This window comes from Capricornis sumatraensis, chromosome 4 (assembly GCF_032405125.1).
Source record: "Capricornis sumatraensis isolate serow.1 chromosome 4, serow.2, whole genome shotgun sequence".
NCBI classification, from domain to species: domain Eukaryota; kingdom Metazoa; phylum Chordata; class Mammalia; order Artiodactyla; family Bovidae; genus Capricornis; species Capricornis sumatraensis.
The window spans coordinates 7357939-7382345 of NC_091072.1; the positions used below are offsets into that span (position 1 = coordinate 7357939).

The 24407-nt window shown below is 49.6% G+C and overlaps 1 protein-coding gene across 1 annotated transcript in view; it reads right to left on the bottom strand.

The window, feature by feature from the left end:
• Window positions 1–24407, bottom strand: part of CSGALNACT1 (chondroitin sulfate N-acetylgalactosaminyltransferase 1) — a 327536-nt gene that overhangs the window by 38305 nt on the left and 264824 nt on the right. The window contains exon 4 of the mRNA XM_068970844.1: window positions 1350–1566. Within this exon, the coding sequence (XP_068826945.1) occupies window positions 1350–1566 (217 nt within the window). The remainder of the gene's footprint in view (window positions 1–1349; window positions 1567–24407) is intronic.

A 24407-nucleotide genomic window follows, 5' to 3' on the forward strand; every position in this document is an offset into this window, starting at 1 on the left:
GCCTGCAATGCAGGAGACCCGGGTTCGATCCCTGGGTTGGGAAGATCTGCTGGAGAAGGGATAGGCTATCCACTCCAGTATTCATGGGCTTCCTTTGTGGGTCAACTGATAAAGAATTTGCCTGCACTGAAGGAGACCTGGGTTCGATCCTTGGGTTAGGAAGATCCCCTGGAGAAGGGAAAGGCTACCCACTCTAGTATTCTGTATAGTCCATGGGGTCACAAAGAGTCGGACATGACCAAGCGACTTTAATGTGCATTTAGTGATAAAAGATGAAAAATAAGCTTGATATTCCAAGATGTATCATTAGACACATACGACTTTCTATCTTTAAGATAAGCTGGCCAAGCTAGCTGCTGACTGACCTCAAGCAGCCTGAGTGTCGCCAACAAGCGTGTAAGATTCGACACGGCACTTACAAGTCAGGAGCTTGAAGACACATATGAAAACTACCACTGCATCCGAACAAAAACCCGTTTAAGTCTTCTCAAGTATCTACAAAAATGATACTTCTCAGCATGATTCTACACGTAACCTCTGAGGAGACACGGATTAAAATAAAAGACTCTGCTGAGAGCATTCCAGCCACTGCTGGAGTGGGGCTGGAACGGAAGCCAGGCTGCAGCCGGACGCACAGGTTCACGGGCATGAGGGCGGAGGTCTTTGGGGCCTGGAAGAGGGCCCAGTCCACCCGTGGCCCCCACCCTGAGCCACTGCAGTCAGAACAGAACCCCCAGGTGTCCGGCCGTCTCTGCAGACCCCGAGGAAAACCCAGCCCTCCTGACCCGGACTTCCAAAGGGAAATCTACCCGCTTTCCAATTGCTCTGAGTGCTCATTGTCCGACTCTTTGTCACCCCATGGATGGTAGCCCGCCAGGCTCCTCTATCCAGGCAACTTTCCAGGCAAGAATTACTGCTCCCAGGGATCTTCCTGACCCAGGGATGGAACCCGGGTCTTTTTCATCTCCTGTACTGGCAGGCGGATTCTTTACCACTGTGCCACCAGAAAGAAAGAAGAAAGTGAAGTCTCACTGTTGTGTCCGACTCTTTGCGACGCCATGGACTGCAGCCCACCAGGCTCCTCTGTCCATGGAATTTTCCAGGCAAGAATACTGGAATGGGTTGCCATTTCCTTCTCCAGGGGATCGTCCCCACCCAGGGGTTGAACCCAGGTCTCCCGCATTGCAGGCAGACGTTTTACCGTCTGAGCCACCAGGGAAGTCGCGTCTAATTGCTCCAGGGAAAGGCGAATATAACGATCAACTTCACAGGAAGAAAACAGAGCCGAGCAGGGAGAGAAAGGGGCCCGCGTGCCGGGCGGGCAGGAGCCACCCGCGAGTCACACACACCTGAAGTTCTGCATGAACTGCCGGAACTTGTCCACCCTCCTGGCCAGCGGCACGATGACGTTGACGAGCGTGCTGGCCATGTTCAGCTGCTCCTTCTTCACCTTCATGATGGGGCCGAACGGCCGGAACAAGACCAGGCGTCTGAACTCGTGCTTGTGGTCCCCTCGGAACGTGAGCTCGTACAACGTGCCTTTATCCCTCTCTGTGCGGTAGATCCCTGTGAACAGACACGAGGGGAGAGCTCTGAGAACTAACTCAGCTGCCGAGCGGCGCGTACCGCCGGGAGCTAGCACGGGACGTTTTTGTTTACAATTCAGATTCAATCTCCACATTTAATAATTATTAGAAAACGCAAAATGCTTCCACTCAAATCCCCAAAGAAATGAAAATACCGTCAATTTAAAAATCACAGTTAATGAAGACTCTAGAAAAACCACGACCAAAAAAATGTGCAACGTTGGACAGAAATCTGCATTTATACTTTTTCAGGGGTCTTAAAGGACTGTGAGGAAATACGCCAAATAAGATCAGCTGTGATGTTAGTCGGGGTTATGGTTTTTCTTTTTTGCTATTTATCTACATTTTCTGCCATATGATTAAACACTTTAATATTATACTTACTAACAAGTGTGATAAAATTATCTCTTAGAAACAACAGCCATTTCAGAAGAAGTGACCATAACGATCTATGCGGGGCACTAGGGCCATCACGTGGGTCACGTGGCCCCGTGGATGCTTCTGGAAGCACTGAAGTAGATGAAGCCTGTGGGACCCGCTCAGGGGTAGTCGCCCATCTTACGTAACTTCACCTGCAGAAGCAGCACGGCCAGCGTGGCAGGGCCAGCCTACTGGGGCCACAATGGGCCCCCCGAGTGCCGCTGTCACTCCAACTCCACCGTATCCCTCGCTGCGGTGACCACAGGTCCCAACATCTCCGCTCAACCGTGGGGTGGGGCTCCTGGGCCTGACCACACAAAACATCCCCACTTTGTGAGTGAACCTTTCATCCCCTGGTGCCTCAATTCCACACCTCCTCAGGGTCACTGGGCTCATGGGTATTTTCCTACCATCAGAAAAAAAAAACAATCAAATCTGATGAAACACCAGACAGGCTTCCTCCTCTTCTCTGCGATTTACTGGGTTTTCTCCTCCTCGTCCTTCCTTCCCCTGTGTGTTGTGCTGTGCTTAGCCGTCCAGTCATGTCTGACTCTTTATGACCCCAGAGACTGTAGCCTGCCAGGCTCCTCTGTCCATGGGATGCTCCAGGCAAGAATGCTGGAGTGGGTTGCCATGCAGGGGATCTTCACGACCCAGGGACTGAACCCAGATGTCCCGCATTGCGATGGATTCTTCACCATCGGACCCATCAGGGAAGCCCAAGAATACTGGAGTGTGTAGCCGATCCCTTCTCCAGGGGAACTTCCCGACCCAGGGATTGAACCAGGGTCTCCCACATTGCAGGTGGATTCTTTACCAGCTGAGCCACCAGGGCAGCCCTTCCCCTCCCATTCCTCCCTCTGAGTCCCTCTCTGGCCGGGACTCAGCCCTGGGCCGAGCATCTACAAGGCGGGAACGGGGAACGCAGGCATCCGCCGGGGATCACCCATCTCCAGGCCTCTCAGGACCCCTCCTCCTTCTGTCCTCACCCCCCCCCCCCTTTTGTGGGGACTGCAGGTCTGCTGCACAGCGTCTCTGTTCTTTGCTTTCCACTGAGATTGCGGGGCGGCCTCTTTCATCTCCCTCTGGAGCCACAGAGAGGAGCCCAGGGCCGTGACTCATCCAGGTGCTTCTCCCCCGGGGGCACGGGGACTCAGGAGCTGAATGCAGGCTTCGAGGATGCACGGGGCAGGTACCTCTCCTGAAGCCCCCGGGGCTCCTGGTGCAGGCTCGGGAGGCCGAGAGAAGGTCTGCAGAGCTCTCACTAGGGCAGAATCCAGCCCCCCTACAGGGACCACTTGTGGGAGAAGGGAGACAACGCTCAGGAGGCTCGAAGGAGGTCTTTGAAAACATGAAGCGATTCCCTGTAAAGCCTGTTCATGCTCTCGGGCAACTGGTCCTCGCAGAGCACACAAGCGCCTCCCTCCGCCACAGCATGGAGCCGTGGGAAGCCAAGCTCCCAGGGCCCGGAGGAGGTGGGACTGAGTCAGGAAGGGGTCAGCGGTCTAACTGCATCTCCACTGAGTGCAGACAGACCTGTGACCCAGCAAGCCACCCCCGGGCAAGGCTGCTACAGAACTGAACCTGCAGATAACAAGGTTTCTCCAAACAGAGTCATCCTCTTTCTCCGAACCCGGCTCAGAATCATTAACTTTTAAAAATCTAAACCGGGGTCAGAATCATCATCTTTTAACAATCTAAATCCACAGATGGTACTGGTATAGGCTTCTTTCAAGAGGTAGGCATCTAATTATAAAGAACCTGGTGACTCAGACGGTAAAGCGTCTGTCTGTAATGTGAGAGACCTGGGTTCGATCCCTGGGTTGGGAAGATTCCCTGGAGAAGGAAATGGCAATCCACTCCAGTACTCTTGCCTTGAAAATCCCATGGACAGAGGAGCTTGGTGCAGGCTACTGTCCATGGGACTGCAAAGAGTCAGGCTCGACTGAGCAACTTCACTTACTTTCTTTCTTTCTTTCTAGAGAATGCAGCATTTCTTATCATTAATGATTCCTACAACCAAGCCTTTGGGCAGCAGGGCCAGTACCTCCAGGCATCAGGCGGGGCCGAGGTCCTGGTTCCCGGAAGCACTCCCCGCCCCACCGCCACCCCAGGCCATCGGTGCCCCAGGCCACGCTCACCCACAACTCCAGCTGCGCTCCTGGCACCATCCACATCTGTGCCTTGAAACAGCTACTACATTCACTCTTTAGCTTCTTTCAGTTCAGTTCAGTCGCTCAGTTGTGTCCGACTCTTTGCGACCCCATGAATCGCAGCACGCCAGGCCTCCCTGTTCATCACCATTTCCAGGAGTTCACTCAGACTCACGTCCATCGAGTCCGTGATGCCATCCGGCCATCTCATCCTCAGTCGTCCCCTTCCTCCTGCCCCCAATCCCTCCCAGCATCACAGTCTTTTCCAATGAGTCAGCTCTTCGCATGAGGTGGCCAAAGTACTGGAGCTTCAGCTTTAGCATCACTCCTTCCAAAGAAATCCCAGGGTTGATCTCCTTCAGAATGGACTGGTTGGATCTCCTTGCAGTCCAAGGGACTCTCAAGAGTCTTCTCCAACACCACAGCTCAAAAGCATCAATTCTTCGGCACTCAGCCTTCTTCACAGTCCAACTCTCATATCCATACATGACCACAGGAAAAACCATACCCTTGACTAGACGGATCTTAGTCGGCAAAGTAATGTCTCTGCTTCTGACTATACTATCTAAGTTGGTCATAGCTTTCTTCCAAGGAGTAAGCATCTTTTAATTTCATGGCTGCAGTCACCATCTGCAGTGATTTTGGAGCCCCCCAAAATAAAGTCTGACACTGTTTCCACTGTTTCCCCATCTATTTCCCATGAAGTGATGGGACCAGATGCCATGATCTTAGTTTTCTGAATGTTGAGCTTTAAGCCAACTTTTTCACTTTCCTCTTTCACTTTCATCAAGAGGCTTTTTAGCTCTTCTTCACTTTCTGCCATAAGGGTGGTGTCATCTGCATATCTGAGGTTATTGATATTTCTCCTGGCAATCTTGATTCCAGCTTGTGTTTCTTCCAGTCCAGCGTTTCTCATGATATACTCTGCATATAAGTTAAATAAGCAGGGTGACAATATACAACCTTGATGTACTCCTTTTCCTATTTGGAACCAGTCTGTTGTTCCATGTCCAGTTCTAACTGTTGCTTCCTGACCTGCATACAGATTTCTCAAGAGGCAGGTTAGGTGGTCTGGTATTCCCATCTCTTTCAGAATTTTCCACAGTTTATTGTGATCCACACAGTCAAAGGCTTTGGCATAGTCAATAAAACAGAAATAGATGTTTTTCTGGAACTCTCTTGCCTTTTCGATGATCCAGCAGATGCTGGCAATTTGATCTCTGGTTCCTCTGCCTTTTCTAAAACCAGCTTGAACATCAGGGAGTTCATGGTTCACGTATTGCTGAAGCCTGGATTGGAGAATTTTGAGCATTACTTTACTAGCATGTGAGATGAGTGCAATTGTGCAGTAGTTTGAGCATTCTTTGGCATTGCCTTTCTTTGGAATTGGAATGAAAACTGACCTTTTCCAGTCCTGTGGCCACTGCTGAGTTTTCCAAATTTGCTGGCATATTGAGTGCAGCACTTTCACAGCATCATCTTTCAGGATTTGAAAGGGCTCAACTGGAATTCCATCACCTCCACTAGCTTTGTTGGTAGTGGTGCTTCCTAAGGCCCACTTGACTTCACTTTCCAAGATGTCTGGCTCTGGATTAGTGATCACATCATCATGATTATCCAAGTCATGAAGATCTTTTTTGTACAGTTCTTCCGTGTATTCTTGCCACCTCTTCTTAATATCTTCTGCTTCTGTTAGGTCCAGACCATTTCTGTCCTTTATCGAGCCCATCTTTGCATGAAATCTTCCCGTGGTATCTCTAATTTTCTTGAAGAGATCTCTAGTCTTTCCCATTCTGTTCTTTTCCTCTATTTCTTTACATTGATCGCTGAAGAAGGCTTTCTTATCTCTTCTTGCATTGGAACTCTGCATTCAGATGCTTATATCTTACCTTTTCTCCTTTGCTTTTCGCTTCTCTTTTCACAGCTATTTGTAAGGCCTCCCCAGACAGCCATTTTGCTTTTTTGCATTTCTTTTCCATAGGGATGGTCTTGATCCCTGTCTCCTGTACAATGTCATGAACCTCATTCCATAGTTCATCAGGCACTCTATCTATCAGATCTAGGCCCTTAAATCTATTTCTCACTTCCACTGTATAATCATAAGTGATTTGATTTAGGTCATACCTGAATGGTCTAGTGGTTTTCCCTACTTTCTTCAATTTAAGTCTGAATTTGGCAATAAGGAGTTCATGATCTGAGCCACAGTCAGCTCCTGGTCTTGTTTTTGTTGACTGTATAGAACTTCTCCACCTTTGGCTGCAGAGAATATAATCAATCTGATTTTGGTGTTGACCATCTGGTGATGTCCATGTGTAGAGTCTTCTCTTGTGTTGTTGTAAGAGGGTGTTTGCTATGACCAGTGCGTTTTCTTGGCAAAACTCTATTAGTCTTTGCCCTGCTTCATTCCACATTCCAAGGCCAAATTTGCCTGTTACTCCAGGTGTTTCTTGACTTCCTACTTTTGCATTCCAGTCCCCTATAATGAAAAAGACATCTTTTTTGGGTGTTAGTTCTAAAAGGTCTTGTAGGTCTTCATAAAACCATTCAACTTCAGCTTCTTCAGTGTTACTGGTTGGGGCATAGACTTGGATAACTGTGATATTGAATGGTTTGCCTTGGAAATGAACAGAGATCATTCTGTCGTTTTTGAGATTGCATCCAAGTACTGCATTTCGGACTCTTCTGTTGACCATGATGGCCACTCCATTTCTTCTGAGGGTTTCCTGTCCGCAGTAGTAGATATAATGGTCATCTGAGTTAAATTCACCCATTCCAGTCCATTTTAGTTCGCTGATTCCTAGAATGTCGACGTTCACCCTTGCCATCTCTTGTTTGACCACTTCCAATTTGCCTTGATTCATGGACCTGACATTCCAGGTTCCTATGCAATATTGCTCTTTACAGCATCAGATCTTGCTTCTATCACCAGTCACATCCACAGCTGGGTATTGTTTTTGCTTTGGCTCCATCCCTTCATTCTTTCTGGAGTTATTTCTCCACTGATCTCCAGTGGCATATTGGGCACCTAATGACCTGGGGAGTTCCTCTTTTGGTATCCTATCATTTTGTCTTTTCATACTGTTCATGGGGTTCTCAAGGCAAGGATACTGAAGTGGCTTGCCATTCCCTTCTCCAGTCGACCATGCTCTGTCAGACCTCTCCAGTTGCCCCGCAGGCATGGCTTGGTTATTTACATGGCTTAGCCTATTTACACATACTCTAATTAAATTCATTCTGTCTTATAAATCCGATTCTAGATCCCCTAATCCCGTCTATCTTAAATAATCATTTAAAACTCTCTTGCAGCCTGGGTCCACCAAATCCCAGCCCTGGGTCTACCACACCCTGCAGAGGCACTCCCCCACCCTCCTGCACCCTCATGACAAAAGGACAGCACCTAACAAGCACACCCCACACCTTCACCCACCCCGTGCCTCCTGGAAAAGCCTTCAGCGGTGGAAACGCCAAAGATCCTCTCTCAGAGGGAAAGGAGCTAAAGGTCTCTGGGGCAGGACTGGGTTTTCAGCCAATGAGCTGCGTGCACAGTAGCAAACACAAAGCAGCTCGGCCGCAGGAGGCCATCACTAGTCATGTTTTATAGGGCAGGATCGCTCTTAAACACTCTGCAAAATTACAGATCAAAATAAGGACCGGAGCTGGCTGAGAGCTCAGTCTAGCACCTTTTCCCTCTCTCCACCCACAGGAGCTGAGCTGACTTTGAGTTTGGTGTTTCCGCTCCCGGTGTAGGCAGACTCGTGTTCATCCTCTCGTCCTTCCAGGGGGACAGGCCTCAGGACCGCCGACAAGGTGGGGGCACCTCCAGGAGTCCAGGGTGCGGCTCCCAGGTGTGCAGCACACACGTCTGCTCCTTCAGTAGGCGAGGAGCTCACCAGATGGGTGAGACCCCGACCAGTCCTCCCCTTGGGGCCTCAGAAGTCACAACGCCAAAGGTCCCTGCCTGCCACACGCCCGCCCCCTCCTCCTGGCGCTCACTCAGTCTGAGTGGGCATGGCGGCCAGCAGTGCACTGCTGAGTTCAGAAACGTCTCCACTTTCACTCCTGCCCTTCCTACCTTGCTGCGTGGAGCCCAGACCCTCCAGCTGGATCCCTCCAGGCCTCTGACACCCCTGGCCCATGTCCAGGTCCATCCTGCAAGTACCCTGGGCCCTTAGCTTCCCACAGCACCACCCTGCTTCTGCTCTGCCCTAGCTAAGAAGGCCCCTGGCTTCCCACGGCCCCAAGTCCCAGGACTACATAACGCCAGGCCTCCAAAACCTCCCTCTCAGTGAAAGTCGCTCAGTCATGTCCGACTCTTTGCAACCCCATGGATTATACAGTCCATGGAATTCTCCAGGCCAGACTACTGGAGTAGGCAGCCTTTCCCTTCTCCAGGGGATCTTTCCAACCTAGGGATCAAACCCAGGTCTCCTGCATTCCAGGTGGATTCTTTACCAGCTGAGCCACCAGGGAAGCCCAAGAATATACTGGAGTGGGTAGCCTATCCCTGCTCCAGAGAGTCTTCCTGACCCAGCAATGGAACTGGGGTCTCCTGCACTGCAGGCAGATTCTTTACCAACTGAGCCACCAGGGAAGCCCCAAACCCTCCCTCACCCACCCCAAACTCCGAAAGACTTGAGGGTAGGTCCTGCCCCACCTCATGTGAAATCAGATTTATATCGAGCACAGACAACCTCTCTTCCTCCTGGAGAAACTGGTGGGAATGTGAAGCAGTGTAGCTGTGAAGAGCCTGGCGGTTGCCCTCAGAGGTTAAACACAGAATTATATAATATGTTCCAGCAATCCCACTTCTGGGTGTGTACCCGAAGGAGCCAAAAACAGAGGCCTGAGCAGGGGCTGGAACCCACATTTTCACAGCAGCCAAAGCGGAGGCAACTCAAACCTCCACTAGGCAGATGAATGGACGGACAAAATGCGGTCCATACACACGGTGGACTACTACTCAGCCTTAACAAGGAATAACACTCAGAGACATGCTGCAGCATGGGGGGGCTGAGAACGTGCTAAGTGAAGTCGGTCAGACAGAAAAGGACGACCGCTGTGTGATCCCACTCGCACGCTGTCTCTAGAGGAGCCAGAGTCAAAAGCAAGAAGCAGGCTGGTGGGCACCAGGGGCCGGGGCAGGGGGCGGGGGTCAGTGGTCACTGGGGGCAAGGTTTCAGTCTGATGTGATGAGAAAGCTCTAGCAATGGGAGGGGACGGCAGTTACACACAATGTGAGCGTACTTAATGCCAACGAACAGTACACCTAAAAGCGGGTCAAATGGGGATCTCCACTGGCAGTCCAGGGGTTAGGATTCTATACTCTCTGCCGAGGACTTGGGTTCGATCCCTGGTCGGGGAGCTAGGATCCCATAAGCCATGCAATGCAGCCAAAAAAAAAAAAAGGTTATAATTGAGGGTAGGAGGAGAAGGGGACGACAGAGGATGTGATGGTTGGATGGCATCATTGACTCAATGGACATGAGTTTGAGCGAACTCGGGGAGATGGTGAAGGATAGAGGAGCCTGGCGTACTGCAGTCCATGGGGTCATAAAGGGTTGGACACAACTGAGCAGCTGAACAACAAAACCGCTGTCCCATGAAAAGGCCAGGCACTTCCTCAAGACACAGGTCCCCAGTGGCCCCCCCAACCCTCACCCGTCACCCTTCTAAACTGGACCCTCCCCCCCAGGAAGAGTCCGAGACACTCTCAATCCAAAGTCCTCTCTCTCTCTCTTTTGCTTCTCCAGACACGAGGGGCTGAGAGCTTGAGCCCCTCCGTGTGGAGCTGCTCTCCTGACACATGACGTGCGCCCGGGGATGGTCCAATCCACGGCCTCCTCCTGCAGACGGGCAGACTGAGGCCCAGGGCAGCTGTCTCCTCCCTCGGGGCCCCTTCCACACCCAGCGCCGCGCCCTCAGAGCAGGGGAAGAAGCAGGAGCAGGAACACCAGCGATCAGAGGAACAACATCACGTCTGCGGTGAAAACCACGGCCGGCAGCTCCGATACCCTCGATAAGCCTTACCTCCCCTCCACCTGCCCCAGAGCTTTAACCCTTTCTTTTACCCACAACTGTAACAGCTGTTAATTAACAATTACCTGAATTCAGAGCCTACCACACATACAAGTAGTAAATTTTGAAGGAGGAGATTTTCACAAAAAGGAAAAAAAAAAGCAACTTTCAGGATCTCCCTGGCAGTCCAGTAGTTAAGAATCCGCCTGCCAATGCAGGAGACACGGGTCCAGTCCCTGGTCTGGGAAGATCCCACATGCCGCGGAGCAACAAAACCCAGGAGCCACAAAACCCAGGAGCCACAATCACTGAAGACTGCGCGCCCGTCCTCGACAAGAGAAGGCACTGCATTGAGAAGCCCTCATTATCGCCGTTCAAGAATGGCCCCTGCTTGCTGAAATCAGAGAATGCCAGCGCTCAGCAGCAAAGACCCAGCGCAGACATGAATTAATAATCAGGCTTGCCTGGTGGCTCAGTGGCAAAGAATCCACCTGCCAACGCAGGAGACATGGGTTCTATCCCTGGGTCAGGAAGATCCCCTGGAGAAGGAAATGGGCAACTCACTCTAGTATTCTTGCCTGGGAAATCCCATGGACAGAGACATCTGGTGGGCTACAGTCCACGGGGTCACAAAAGAATTGGATACAACTTACCAATTCAACAACAACAAAATAAATGGATAAAAATTTAAAAATACATATTTCTGGGGAAAAAAAAAGAGTATATGTGGAAAGAAAATATGTAACAGGCGGAAATGCTGACGGTAGTAAGTAATGACAGGCCCCGTCCTGACAGCAGCAGGGGAGGGGGGGACAATTGTATGTTGTTATTATTTTTTAATCTCTCGGAAATGTCTGGGATAATACAAAGAAAAAAAAAAACACCCTCTACCCTGTAACCTGCCTGTGAACACACCCCTATAGAAGCATATCCTCCTTAGTCTGTTCAGAAGGAGAGGCTGACATTCCTGGGTAGGATTTTACTCCCCAACGTAACTGCTGACTCTTGCGGTGCTGCCGTTATCCCGAGAAGTCCGCTTAGGTGGGATGTCTCACTCCCAGGCACACAGGGCGACAAGACATCACCACGGTGCCCTCCGCCATCAGCTCTATTTTCTAAGGGGAAGCAGCAGATGTTTAATATTTGTGAAAGACTGCAGCCAAGTCCCCAAGTGCTCAGATACCTACAATGTAAAGAATTCTCCCCATAAAAAGAGTAAAAAGGCTTCCCGCTTGCCTCCTCCACCAGGTTACAGGGGGCCCTGCAGACACCTCTTTTCTCCTGCATCTCAGCACATTAGCTCACAGCCGCTTCCGGGTACGTCCTGACTCAGGTTTAACTTCCACTAAACATTTCTCATGTGGTGATACATGGCTGCACTGAGGTCCTTGCTGAAATAATTCACAGGTCATCTTTTTACTCCTACTCACTGCATTTGTTCATGCCGTACATCTGTGCCGACAAACTCAACACTTGGTTCTTAATCTATCAGGAATTTCTGAAAACCTCACTTACTGAGGGCTCCTCCCAACTTCATCACCAGTACTAACAGTCAATTTTCTTTTCAGAGCCATCTTTTCCCCACAAAACTATGTATCAGCTCCAGGAAGGCGACTGGGTAATTAAAGTGGGAAGCAAAGGCATGTTAGGGCTTTCTGATGGTGCTGGCAGTGAAGAACCCGCCTACCAATACAGGAGACACAGGAGAGGCGGGCTGGATCCCTGGGTAGGAAAGGCCCCCTGGAGGACGGCATGGCAGACTACTCCAGTGTTCTTGCCTGGAGAATCCTATGGACAGAGGAACCTGGAGGGCTACATCATGGGGTCGCAGAGTCGGATATGACTTAGTGACTTAGCACGCACGCGCGCGCACACACACAAAGGCACGTTGTGATCCCAGTGCAGCAGGGCGCTGGGCTCACCAGGTGCCCGGCCAACCACATGCCATTCACAGTCACCTGACAAGGTTATTTTTATCCTTATTGATTTTCCCTGCGGCGATCATTCACCATGGATTGTGTTCTCCATCAGAGATATGAAGAGGCATATGATAAAAAATGACCGCGCTCTCAGAATTCACATTCTAGAGAGGAAGGCAGACAGACACACACAGCACGCTAAGCACCTAAGCGTTCCCCGCGGTGCAGGGAGCAGAAAGGAGGGACCGTCCACCTGCTGAGGGTGTGGACAGGCTGACAGACGACATTCCAGCGGGACTGGAGACCGAGTGGGCGTGTGCCAGGACTGCAAAATCAGAACATTCCATGGAAAGATAGCAGCGACGGCAAAGATACTGCACAAACAAAACCAGCTTGTCGTGTGTGGCAAAGCTGAGGTGGTTCAGCCAGGCTGGGGCACGGGCGGGGGTGGAAGGCGAAGCTGGGCAGGCCGGTGGGGCAGAGCCCTTGGGCCGCCAGGTCAGCACCAGGGCCAACTCGCCCGGAGCTCCAGGGAGAGGCGAGATGCGCTCCGTGCCCTAGCCTGACAGCAGGGGGTGTTCAGGACGAGAGGTGAGGCGGGAAGCAGGAAAGAACCCGCGACTCAGCAGGAAACTGAGACAGCGCCAGCTGGAGAGCGGTGGAAAGGGGTGGAGAGACCCCCGTTAGAGGTGGGAGGGCGGGCTGCAGGCCAGGGGAGGGCTGTGAGTTAAGCTCGGAAATGCTGACTTGAAGAGCCACGTGGGAAGGTCCGAAGCTCAGCAGAGGGGCCTTTTTTCAGAGGGAGGACCCCGCCCTCCCCGACCCGCCTTTGAGTGGAGCTGCAGGTAATGCAGGGAATGGGAAGAGGAGCCCCGGATGCGGGCCTGGCACATTCTCACCGGCAGGCAGCAAGCGCTGGCGGCCAGCAGGGAGGCGGCAGGCGCAGAGGCAGGGGAGACCGGCTCAGCCCGGCGCCGGGTCAACGTCAAGCAAGACGAGGACAGGGTTGACCCCCGGGGCGGCCAGCAGCCCCCCGTGACTCCCGCCATGAGGCTCCAGGAGCAGCAGGCGCTGCGGGTGAGAGGTCGAGGGGCAGGGGTGAGCTGGACGAGGAAGCATCTTTCTCCTGTTTCCCTGACGTGGGCAAGTTCATTCCTGCGCCGGGACCTCTGCCCTTCCCTTCCCCTCCACCTGGGATCCTGCCCCAGGCCGGCTCCACTGGGTCTTGCCCGCCTTTCAGATCTCCACCCAAGTGGACCTCCGCCAGGAGGCATCCCGCGCCCCCGGGTCCCCTCGAACACGCTCCTAGCGCTGTCCCGGCCTGGGACCGGCCCTCCCACCTGCTCAGTCCTGTACACCGCGCCCCGCACCACCGCGACCCGCAGCAGTCAGGCCCCGAGGGACCCAGAGATCTGTTTCTGGGGTACAGGGTGCAGACGGAGGGGAGGGGACGGTGCTGGGTAAGGAGGGGCGGCCACAGCAGAGCGGCAGTCAGAGGAAGCTAAGGGAGTTGACAGCCTTTCTTTTCTTAAAAATAGAAGAGAGCCCACGGTGTGCTGAGAGGAAGACCAAACGGAAACGGATCGGGAGAAAACAAGGACTGAATGAGGCTTGCGGGGCGGGGGAGGGGGGGTGGAGTCCACCCCCAGGGAAGGGCCACACCTCTGACCACACCCAGCACAGCGCAGGAGGGGGCCAGCGGGTGCACTGCGAGGGGGCGAGGAGGAGGGGCGCCCAGGGGAGGGGCGGGCGAAGTGAAGCAGGCGGAAGGGGAGGCCCAGCGACAGGGCTGGGGCGGGCAGGGGCTGCGGCGGGCAGGGGCTGGGGCGGGCAGCGCTGGTGGGTGCTCGGGTGACATGCAGCAGGGCAAGCGGGCTTCCCCACTCTGGGCATAGGGAGTCTGTGAGCCGGGCAAGGGCATGCGCACACAGGACCGTCCACAGCAGGAGAGGAGGGGAGAGACCAGACTCCCTGATCCGGGCGGCTCTGCGCATCGTGTGTGGGGGTCAGGGGCTCAGGGCACTCGCCGGGGTCTGGCCTAGGCCGGGGTGGGTGGGGTGGGGTAGAAGGAAAGGCAGGGTTGGGGGGCAAGAAATGGGCCCAAGAGAGGAACCACAGCTCAGGGGCCAAGGTCAGACGTGACCAGAGTCCCAAGAACTGGCTCCTGAGGCCGTGGAGGCTTCATGGAGGAGCAGGCTCTCGGGGAGACCGGGCCCAGGTACGGCTGCCCTGGAGTTGGGCCTCCCCCACCTCCCAGCAACTCACACCCTCACACGGCAGGACCGACTCCAAGCCCATGGCCTCCTCTCCGGGGATGGGTCTCGGCGGGCCCTCCTCTCTCCTCTAAGGAACTGACTTGGAAGCCGCACAAGCGATGCCGCCTGGACTGAGCAGAGGGGTCCCGGGTTCTGGAGCAAACCCTGGGGGTGGGGCTCTTCTCCCATTATCACACTTCCCACCAGCTGCTGGCTACCTCTCTGAGCATGTGAACACTAAGTCCACGCTGTGGGAACACAAGCAACTCAAGACACAGCAGCAGCAACGCAGAGGGGTTAAGGGTCAGAGAGCAGGAGCTGTGTGACCCCACCCTTGTCTCCGGTGACCGTGAGTCCTGTGTCCACAACTACGCATCCACCCCACCCCCACAGAGAGGCCATGAGGCCCAAACAGCTGCACCAAGTTTACAGATATCATCTCAGTTCTAAGGAAGTTTCTACAGGACCTGCTGTTCACCGCATCCTCTTACAGAGGACAGAACAGAGGCCTACACAGGAACTGATTAACTTGTCCCAGGTCATGAACGATGCATTCAGGGGGTGACGGCAGGATGGCTGTGAATCTAAGAGCTGGTCATGGCCAAGCTCTTAAAGACCAGTAAATCTCAACGTCAAAAGTGAAACTCGCTCAGTCGTGTCCGACCCTTTACAACCCCATGCACTATACAGTCCATAAAATTCTCCAGGCCAGAATACTGGAGTGGGTGGCCTTTCCCTTCTCCAGGGGATCTTCCCAACCCAGGGACTGAACCCAGGTCTCCCGCATTGCAGGCAGATTCTTTACCAGCTGAGCCACAAGGGAAGCCCAAGAATACTGGAGTGGATAGCCTATCCCTTCTCCAGGGGATCTTCCCAATCCAGGAATCAAACCAGGGTCTCCTGCATTGCAGATGAATTCTTTACCAACTGAGCTATAAGGGAAGCTAACACCAAAAGGATGATTATAACTCTTCTTTCTTTTCTGCCCTTCCTTTCTCTTTGAGATTGACTTTTGAGAGGAGAAAAGCATCAACAAAGATTCTTCAGAAAGCTAATCACCTGTACACAATACATGAGAGAAGTGAGTCTTAAAACTCACTTCTGGGATTTAGGTTCAACATGGCGCAGTAGAAGGACGTGAGCTCATCTCCTCCAGCAAGAGCACCGAAATCACAGCTAGCTGTGGAACAACCACGGACAGGAGGACGCTGGAACCCATCAAAAAAAGACACCCCACGTCCAAAGACAGGAGAAGCTGCGACAAGGTGGTGAGGAGGGCGGCGCAGTCACGGTATAATCAAATCCCACACCTCCCGCTGGCTGACCCACACACTGGGGAACAACAGTACCAAAGAAGCTCTTCCACTGTTGTGTTGCTGAGCCCCACGTCAGGCTTCCCAGCCTGGGGATCAGGCAAAGGGACCAGGAATCCCCACGGAACCTGACTTTGAAGGCCAAGGTGACTGGACTGCAGAACTTCTACAAGACTGGGGGAAACAGAGAATTCACTCTTGGAAGGCACAAGCAAAATCCTGCATGCACCAGGACCCAGGGTAAGGGAGCAGTGACCCCACAGGAGACTGAATCAGACTTACCTGCTCGGCTGGAGGGTCTCCTATAGAGGCATGGGTGGGCAGTGGCCTGCCAAGCGGACAGGGCGCTGGCAGCAGTGGTCCTGGGAGGTGCCCTTTGGTGTGAGCCCCACTTCTTACCACAGAGCCTGAAGACTCCAGCGCTGGGTCCCCGCAGGCAACTAACAGGGAGAGGGCACAACCTTACCCATCGGCAGCCCGGCTCAAGTTTTACCCAGCGTGGCCCTGCCCACCCCAGCAAGACCCAGTTTCCCCGCCACGACTGCTCCCATCAGGAAGCTTACACAAGCCTCCTGGGCTCCTCCACCAGAGGGCAGACAGAATGCAAGAACTACAAGCCCACAGCTGCCAGAACCAAAACCACATCCCAGCAAGTTAATCATAATGGAAAGGCAGAGGGTTATGTCCCAGATAAAGGGGCCAAGACAAAAACCCCAGAAAACAAATAAATGAAGTGGAGATAGACAAACTTCCAGGAAAAGAATTCAAAATAATAATAATGAAGATGGTCCAGGATCTCAGAAAAAATACGGAAGATGCAAGAACTGTCTGCCAAAGACCTAGAAGAACAAACAAAGACGAATAAACAGCAGAATGACTGAGGCAGAAGAGTGGATACATGACCTGGAGGACAGAATGGTGGAAATCACTGCTGCAAAACAGAGCATAGGGAAACGAAGACAGCCTAAGAGCTCTCTGAGACAATATTAAACGCACAAGCATTCACATTATGGGGGTCCCAGAAGGAGAAAAGAGAGAGGACCTGAGAAAATATTTGAAGAGATAATAGCTGAAAACCTCCCTAACATGGGAAAGGAAACGTTCAACCAAGTCCAGGAAGCACAGAGAGTCCCAGGCAGGATAAACCCAAGGAGTAACACACCAAGACACACAGTAATCAAAATGATGAAAATTAAAATGATAAGATATTAAAAGGAACAAGGGAGAAATGACAAATAACATACAAGGGAACTCCCATCGGGCTATCAGCTGACTTCTCAACAGAATCTCTACAAGCCAGAGGGAATGGCATGACATATTTAAAGTGATGAAAGGGAGGAAACTACAACCAAGAATACTCTACCCAGCAAGACTCTGGTTCAGATGTGATGGAGAAATCAAAAGCTTTCCAGACCAGCAAAAGCTAAGAGAATTCAGCACCTCCAAACCAGCTTCATAACAAATGCTAAAGGAACTTCTTTAGGCAGGAAACACAAAAGAAAGAAAAACACCTACAAAATATAAACCCAAAACAACTAAGAAAATGCTAATAGGATCACACATATTGATAACTACCTTAAATGTAAATGGATTAAATGCACCGACCAAATACTAATAGGCTAGGGGGATGAAACACGCACAGGTATGCACTTCCACTAACCTATCACTCTACTCGACCCCCCAAATTTTGTGCAATTATTTTATATTGTTGGATTAATCATGTTTCCACTGTGAATTGCTATTTTGTCACAGTGCGTTTTGTCTCACTATTGATTGTTAAAACTGATAAACATCTTCTACTATTTGGATTATGTAACAAGTAATCATTTTAATACCATTGCATAATGATTGGTCAACAGAAAATTAGAGAATCCTGTATACTAAACTACTACTTTTAACAGAAAAAACTAGAATCACTTTTCAAAACCCACATGCACATTAGAATTATCTTGGAATTTTTTTTTTAAATATACAAATGCCTAGGTATTGCTTTTTTCTTCAAAGCTCTAGATGTGATTCTAGAGGGCAACCATGTTTAAAAGCAACAGGACCTTATGATGCCCTTTAACTTTTATCTAGTTTACTTTTTCTATTTCATAATCAGTTTCCAGATTATTGTTTATGTTTTCTAATGGCTCCATCTCTTTTTTATCCTTTCTCAAGTCTTTACCAAGCGCAGCAGAAAAGCTTTTGTGTGAGTGTGTATACGCTGCTGCTGCTGCTGAGTCGCTTCAGTCGTGTCCGACTCTGTGCAACCTCATAGACGGCAGCCCACCAGGCTCCCCCGGCCCTGGGATTCTCCAGGCAAGAACACTGGAGTGGGTTGCCATTTCCTTCTCCAATGCATGAAAGTGAAAAGTGAAAGTGAAGTCGCTCAGTCGTGTCTGACTCCCAGTGACCCCATGGACTGCAGCCTACCAGGCTCCTCCGTCCATAGGATTTTCTAGGCAAGAGTACTGGAGTGGGGTGCCATTGCCTTTTCCAGTGTGTGTGTGTGTGTGTGTGTGTGTGTATAAGAAAACTTGAGTTTTTGCTTAGCTAAAAGTCCATGACGCTTTGGTTCCAACTCTTTGACTAAGTATGAATAGAATGCTAGATTTCTAATTTATGTTTATTTAAAACTTTGATATAGTTTCATTTATTCTGGCATTTAGTATTACTGCTAAAAGTCTGGAAAGCTTATTATTTTACTGATTTTTAAAAAAGAAATTTGAATGAGACTTGAAACTTCTAATCTAATTCTGAGAATATAAAGAAATACTATGCTGCAAAAAAAAAAAAGAAATTTAACACGTGATACAGTATTAACTAAACCACAGATTCTGTTCAGTTTTCTTATGTGCATGTTTTTGTTTTCATATTTTATTCAAGACTCTACATTGTATTTAGTTGCACTGAGTGCAGCAGCTTCAGCTACATACAATAAATGCTTATAAATTCTTTCATTTTTATTCTGTTACGAATATTTCCTAATATTCCTTGTTACGGATTCTTTGATACACCCATCATTTAAAAGTAGACACTTAATTTCCAAATACATGGGATTTACAAACTATCTTTGCTATGAATTTCTCATTTAAATTCTTCTCTGCAATCACCCTCTGTGTTTTTTCAGTCTCTAAGTTTATTGAGGCTTTCAAAGGCTAAGTCAAAGATCTCTCTCGGTAAATGTCATACTGCGTTTGAAAATATGTGCGTTATTTTCAAATATCTTTTGATATTGATTCCTAACATAATTCCACAGTGGCAGGAGAACAGATTCTGTATGATTTCAATACCTTTAGACCGTGAAATGTTTGTACCTTGTTTTATGTCCCCTGGATATCTTCCCACGTCTCCTAGTTTACAGTCTATGGCACTTTGAAAAGAATTTGTATCCTGCTGTTGTGTGAAAATTGCATACATCTTAATTATGTTGAATTGGTTCACAGTGATTTTTCAGATCTACTATTCTCTTTCTACTTCCTTGTATATTCGTTCTATTAATTTTTGAGAGTTTGATTGAAACCCCAACTAAAAATCTGCTTATACATAGTGTAACAATATGTAACTTTGTTCTGCATTTTCCAAATGTTCTGTAAATTTTATCATACTTTTGTAATTTAAAAAAGAAAAAAACCTCATGTTTGAAGACTGAGGTAACATGTCATATCTGATTCCCTGATAGCAAGATCCTCATCTTTAAGAAATGTGTCCATGCTTGGTTGCTCAGTTGTGCCTGACACCTTGTGACCCTTTGGACAGTAGCTTGCCTTCTCCTCTATCTATGGGACTTTTCAGACAAGAATACTGGTGGGGGCTGCCATTTTCCTCCTCCAGGGATCTTCCTGACCGAGGAAGTGAACCCACTTCTCCCACGTCTCCTGCACTGAGGGCGGATTCTTTACTTGCTGAGCCATCAGGGAGGTCTTTTAAGAAACAGGATCAACAATAGTACCTATTTCTTTGTAGGGCTGCTGTGAACACTAAATAAATTAACACATGCAAATATGCCTGGTACCCAGGAAGCACTCAGTAATTGTAATAACAGTATAATCACTCTTATTCCTGTGACATCATCACTCATTACTGTGACATCGCCCCACTTTACGCCATTAGTCTTTGCATCACTGCTCTTGGTCACAGGGGTCAGGGCCCGGGGCAAGCCCTCCTCTTGCTGAGCGATATACACTGACCTCAAATATGCTTGTAAACTGGATCCAATCACTCATTTTTTAAAGTCACTGTGGACCCAGAGACCAGGATTCTTTTTTAAATTTTTTTTAACTGAAGTATAGTTGATTTACAATGTTGTATTAATTTCAGGTGTACAGCAAAGTGATTCCATTTTATATATGCATATATTTTATATATTACTATATATTTTTTTCAGATTGTTTTCCCTTATAGGTTATTACAAAATGCTGGGTATGGTTCCTTACGCTATACAGTAGGTCCTTGTTGGTTATCTGTTTTATACACAGTAGTGTGTATGTGTTAGTTTCCAACTGCTAATTTATCCCTTCTCCTCCTTTCCCCTTGGTAACCATAAGTTCATTTTCTACATCTGTGGGTTCATTTCCCTTTTCTATATAAGCTCTTTTGTACCATTTTTTAAAGATTCCATGTATAAGTGATATCATATGATATCTGTCTGTCTTTGTCCAGCTCACTTCATTTAGCACGATAACCTCTAGGTCTAACCATGTTGCTGCCAATGGCATTACTTCATTCTTTTTTATGGCTGAGTAATATCCCATTATACGTGCACCACGCCTTCTCTATGCACTCCTCTGCTGGTGGACTTCAGGTTACTTCCATGTCCTGGCTATTGGAAACAGCGCTGCTATGAACACAGGGGTGTGTGTATCTTTTCGAATTATGGTTTCCTTCAGATACATGCCTAGGAGTGGGATTGCTGGATCATATGGCAGCCCTATTTTTAGCTTTTAAGGAAATTACATATTGCTTTCCATAGTGGCTGCACCAATTTACATTCCCAACAACAGTATAGGAGGGTCCCCTTTTCTCCACACCCTCTCCAGCATTTATTATTTGCAGACGTTGTGATTATGGCCATTCTGACCAGTGTGAGGTGATACCTCGTTGTAGTTTTGATTTGCATTTCTCTAATAATTATCAACGCTGAGCATCTGTTCATGTGCCTTTTGGTCATCTTATATGATAACCTTGATATTCTACTAAAAAGTCTGGTGATATATAAATTAACATATATAATTATTTGAATCAAGATAATTTTTTAGCAATATTTCAATAGGATTTTTTTTTTGTTATTGCTTGAAAAGAAAAACCCATTTCTAATATCAACTGGAATTTTCAAATAACCAACCTGTATTTACTGGATGCTACGACCGTTTATCTGACTACATCCCCCATACTGTTTAGCACAACCCTGTGTAATGGCACACCTACATCACCAACCATCAGTAACACAATTACAACAGCCTCCTACCAGCTACAGACAGGCCCAGGCCCCGCGCTGTCCTGACAGCCACTGTGCTGGGCGGCACCTGAGCCAGGGACCCCCTTCCTAACCCCGGCTTCACCACTCACTTCGTGGCACCTTAAGCTATTTCATGACCCTGAGTCTTAAAAATCGAATCACAATGTGCAAAGCATCCACATCCACTGCTTTGTGCTTCAAGGCAAGCCTGAAGTTGACCTCTTCTATGCGTTTATTTTATTTGGCTAACTCCTCCGATTAGCCCATGGTAAGAACTGATTTTAACTTCACAGAGAGACTATAACATTGAACCACTGGACACCCAGGGGAGATATGTATATTTATGTGGGGCTTCCTCTTGACAGACAAACCACAGCAAGCTGAAGAGTAAAAGAATCAAGAGGGCCGGCACACAAGCCACCGCTCTCTACCAAAACAGAGATTGATTGGCCTCTATTTGTTTTTGCTGGTAAAAACTGGTAAGCAGGTTCCTGGGCACCCCCTTCAGACCTATTAAATTGTGGAATGACTGATTTACTTGAAAGGGGTGCAAACGTTAAGGCAGTAAAATCAGAACTACCTTGGAGTCGATGGAGCTCTGCTGGGAGGGGGCCGTGTTCAGAGACCCAGGGTAGTGCTGGGCCTGTGACCCCTGCTACTTCCAGGGTCACAGAAAGAGACAGGAACTGGGACCACAGCAGCTTGGAAAACCTATGCGGAAAGCAGTCTCTAGACCCCAATGCTCTTTTCTCTTTGAACCTCTTCTTCATTATGTGATAAAGTCTGGCGCTATGGCCCGAACTTGGCAGCATTTTAAATAAATCTGAATAATGAATCATCTCTGGCAAACACTCCAGGGCCACAGGCACAGAAAGCTAGTGAGTGATGGGTTATGCTTCTGAGAGCCATCAATCCCGTGGCTCCTTCTCCCCATGGTCCCCTAATATGCACCTTCCATCACGGTAACAGACTGGAGCCGTGAGGATGAATGACACCCGGGGCTGTCCGGAGTAGACGTGTGGTGAGAAGCCCCTGGCGATGCCAGGAGATGGGGGGGACACTGCCCGAGAGGCAAGTGCCCGGGGACGTGGAGAAGGAAGGACGACTCCATGCAGAAAACTGGATGGTCCTAGGGCCGGGCAGGGGTCTCCCATGCCTGGGACTCTCACCAAGGTCAGGCTAGTTGCCACCACACAGCAGGTTGGTTTTATTTGGATCCTGGTTTGCAGATAATCTTTTATTTTTTGAATAATCTCAAGAGCTAAACTATAACAGTTTTAAACTTTAAAAAAAAAAGTGTGTTCTCATCACCATAATGTTTTGAAGGAAAACCCGTTGAGATCAGCTCTTGGGGGGAAGACTACATCCTGAGACACACTTTCCTCCCCATCCTTAGAAACAGACACGGCATGCGTCAGCTGGATGGCAGTAAGGAGGTGAAGGCGCTGTTCCTCTGAGGCGAGGAGCACAGAAGAAACAACTCAGTGCAGATTGTTAAGAGCTGTGAGGCCTGTCACAGCAGGAACATCCATCCAACAGAACAACCCGCTCAGGACGCCGCGCTATGGCCGGTCACTCCGCGAGGTGGCACACTCTAAAGGACACCTGAGATCAGCGGTCCCCAACCCTTTCGGCACCAGGGACCGATCTCCGGGAAGACAGCTTGTTCACAGACGGGGGAGATGCTTTCAAGATGATTCAAGCACATCATATTTACTGTGGACTTTATTCCTATTATTATTATCAGTTCCATCCACCTCAGATCATCAGGCATTAGATACCAGAGATCGTCTTAGGTGACAGAGCCAGGGAACACGCTCACAGAGACACCAGCCCAGGACACGGAGAGACTGCATTTAATTCCATTCAAGCACTGACTTGCTCTGTGACGTTCCACAAAGTCAGTTCTCAAAGCTTTGGTTTCTCCAACCACACAGGACACACGCTAAACAGTACGTGACTCACTGTGCTTTGTGAAGTCACAATAAACACGGAGAAACACACTGTGATGCCAGGGTCACAAGCCATTAGATAATTCCTACACCAACCTCCCTCAGTCTGAGACTGACCTACTTCAACCATAGAAGCAATTCCACTGGATATCAACACAAAGAAGTCTCTTAAGATATGTGGTTTTCACGTGATGGCTGCTGTGACTGTGAGTGTGAGTCGTGTCTGACTCTGCGACCCTCTGGACTGTAGCCCACCAGGTTCCTCTGTCCATGATATTTACCAGGCAAGAATACTGGAGTAGGTTGCCATTTCCTTCTCCAAGGAATCTTCCCGACTCAGGGATCGAACCCACGTCTCTCATGTCCCCTGAATTGGCAGGCAAATTCTTTACCACCGAGCCACCTGGAAAACTTTTCAGATGATAGTTTAATATAAAATTTTTTCAACTTAGAGAATTTAAGAGAAAAACAATACTACTTAACCTATTGAGGGCTTCCCTGCTGGCTCAGATGGTAAAGAATCTGCCTGCAACACAGGAGACCAGGGTTTGATCCCTGGGTGGGGAAGAGCCCCTGGAGAAGGGAACAGCAACCCAGGCCAGTATTCATGCCTGAAGAATTCCATGGACAGAGGAGCCTGGAGGGCTATAGCCTATAGGGTCACAAAGAGTCAGACACGACTGAGCAACTAACACACACACCCTAAATATTTTTTCTCACGTATGTCACAACCCCCAAATTACTTGACAAGGTTCCCGTCAAGGGAGGGCTTGACCCCTGGAATCACAGTGGGCCTGTGTCCTCCCCAAGGTAGGGCAGCAGAGTGATGCAGCGGCCACTTGGTTTGCTGGAACGTTAGCTCGTGGAGCCCAGACCGTCACCTAAGAGGCTGACTGTCCCGAGGCGGCCAGGCCCAAGGGCCGTCCTGGTGCTCACACCACCACGGCCTGCTGCCAGATCTGCCAGGGAAGGTGCATTCGGGTGCCTGTCTCCCCAGGGTGAGTCCCCTCAGCCTTCCTGCCTTCCCAGGCATGACCGCAGGCAAGCTAAGACAGGGACAACTGTCCCCACGGGGTCCTTTCTGAACTGTGGACCCACAGAGTCTGTTAGCACATGAAGGTGGGGATCAAAAGCCGCTAGATTCTAGGAACGTTTGCAACACAGTAATAACAGAGCGAGAGAGCAAGGATTATGGGCCTGTAAACACCAGAACACGCCACGCCGCTGCCGCGAGCAGACGCAGGCACTGCCAGCCGCTGTGTCTCGGTGTTACTGATGTCGCCCTATGACACTCGGGGCATAAAAATCACACAAATAAAGATACCTTGGGCAAGAACCCAGTGGCAGCTGT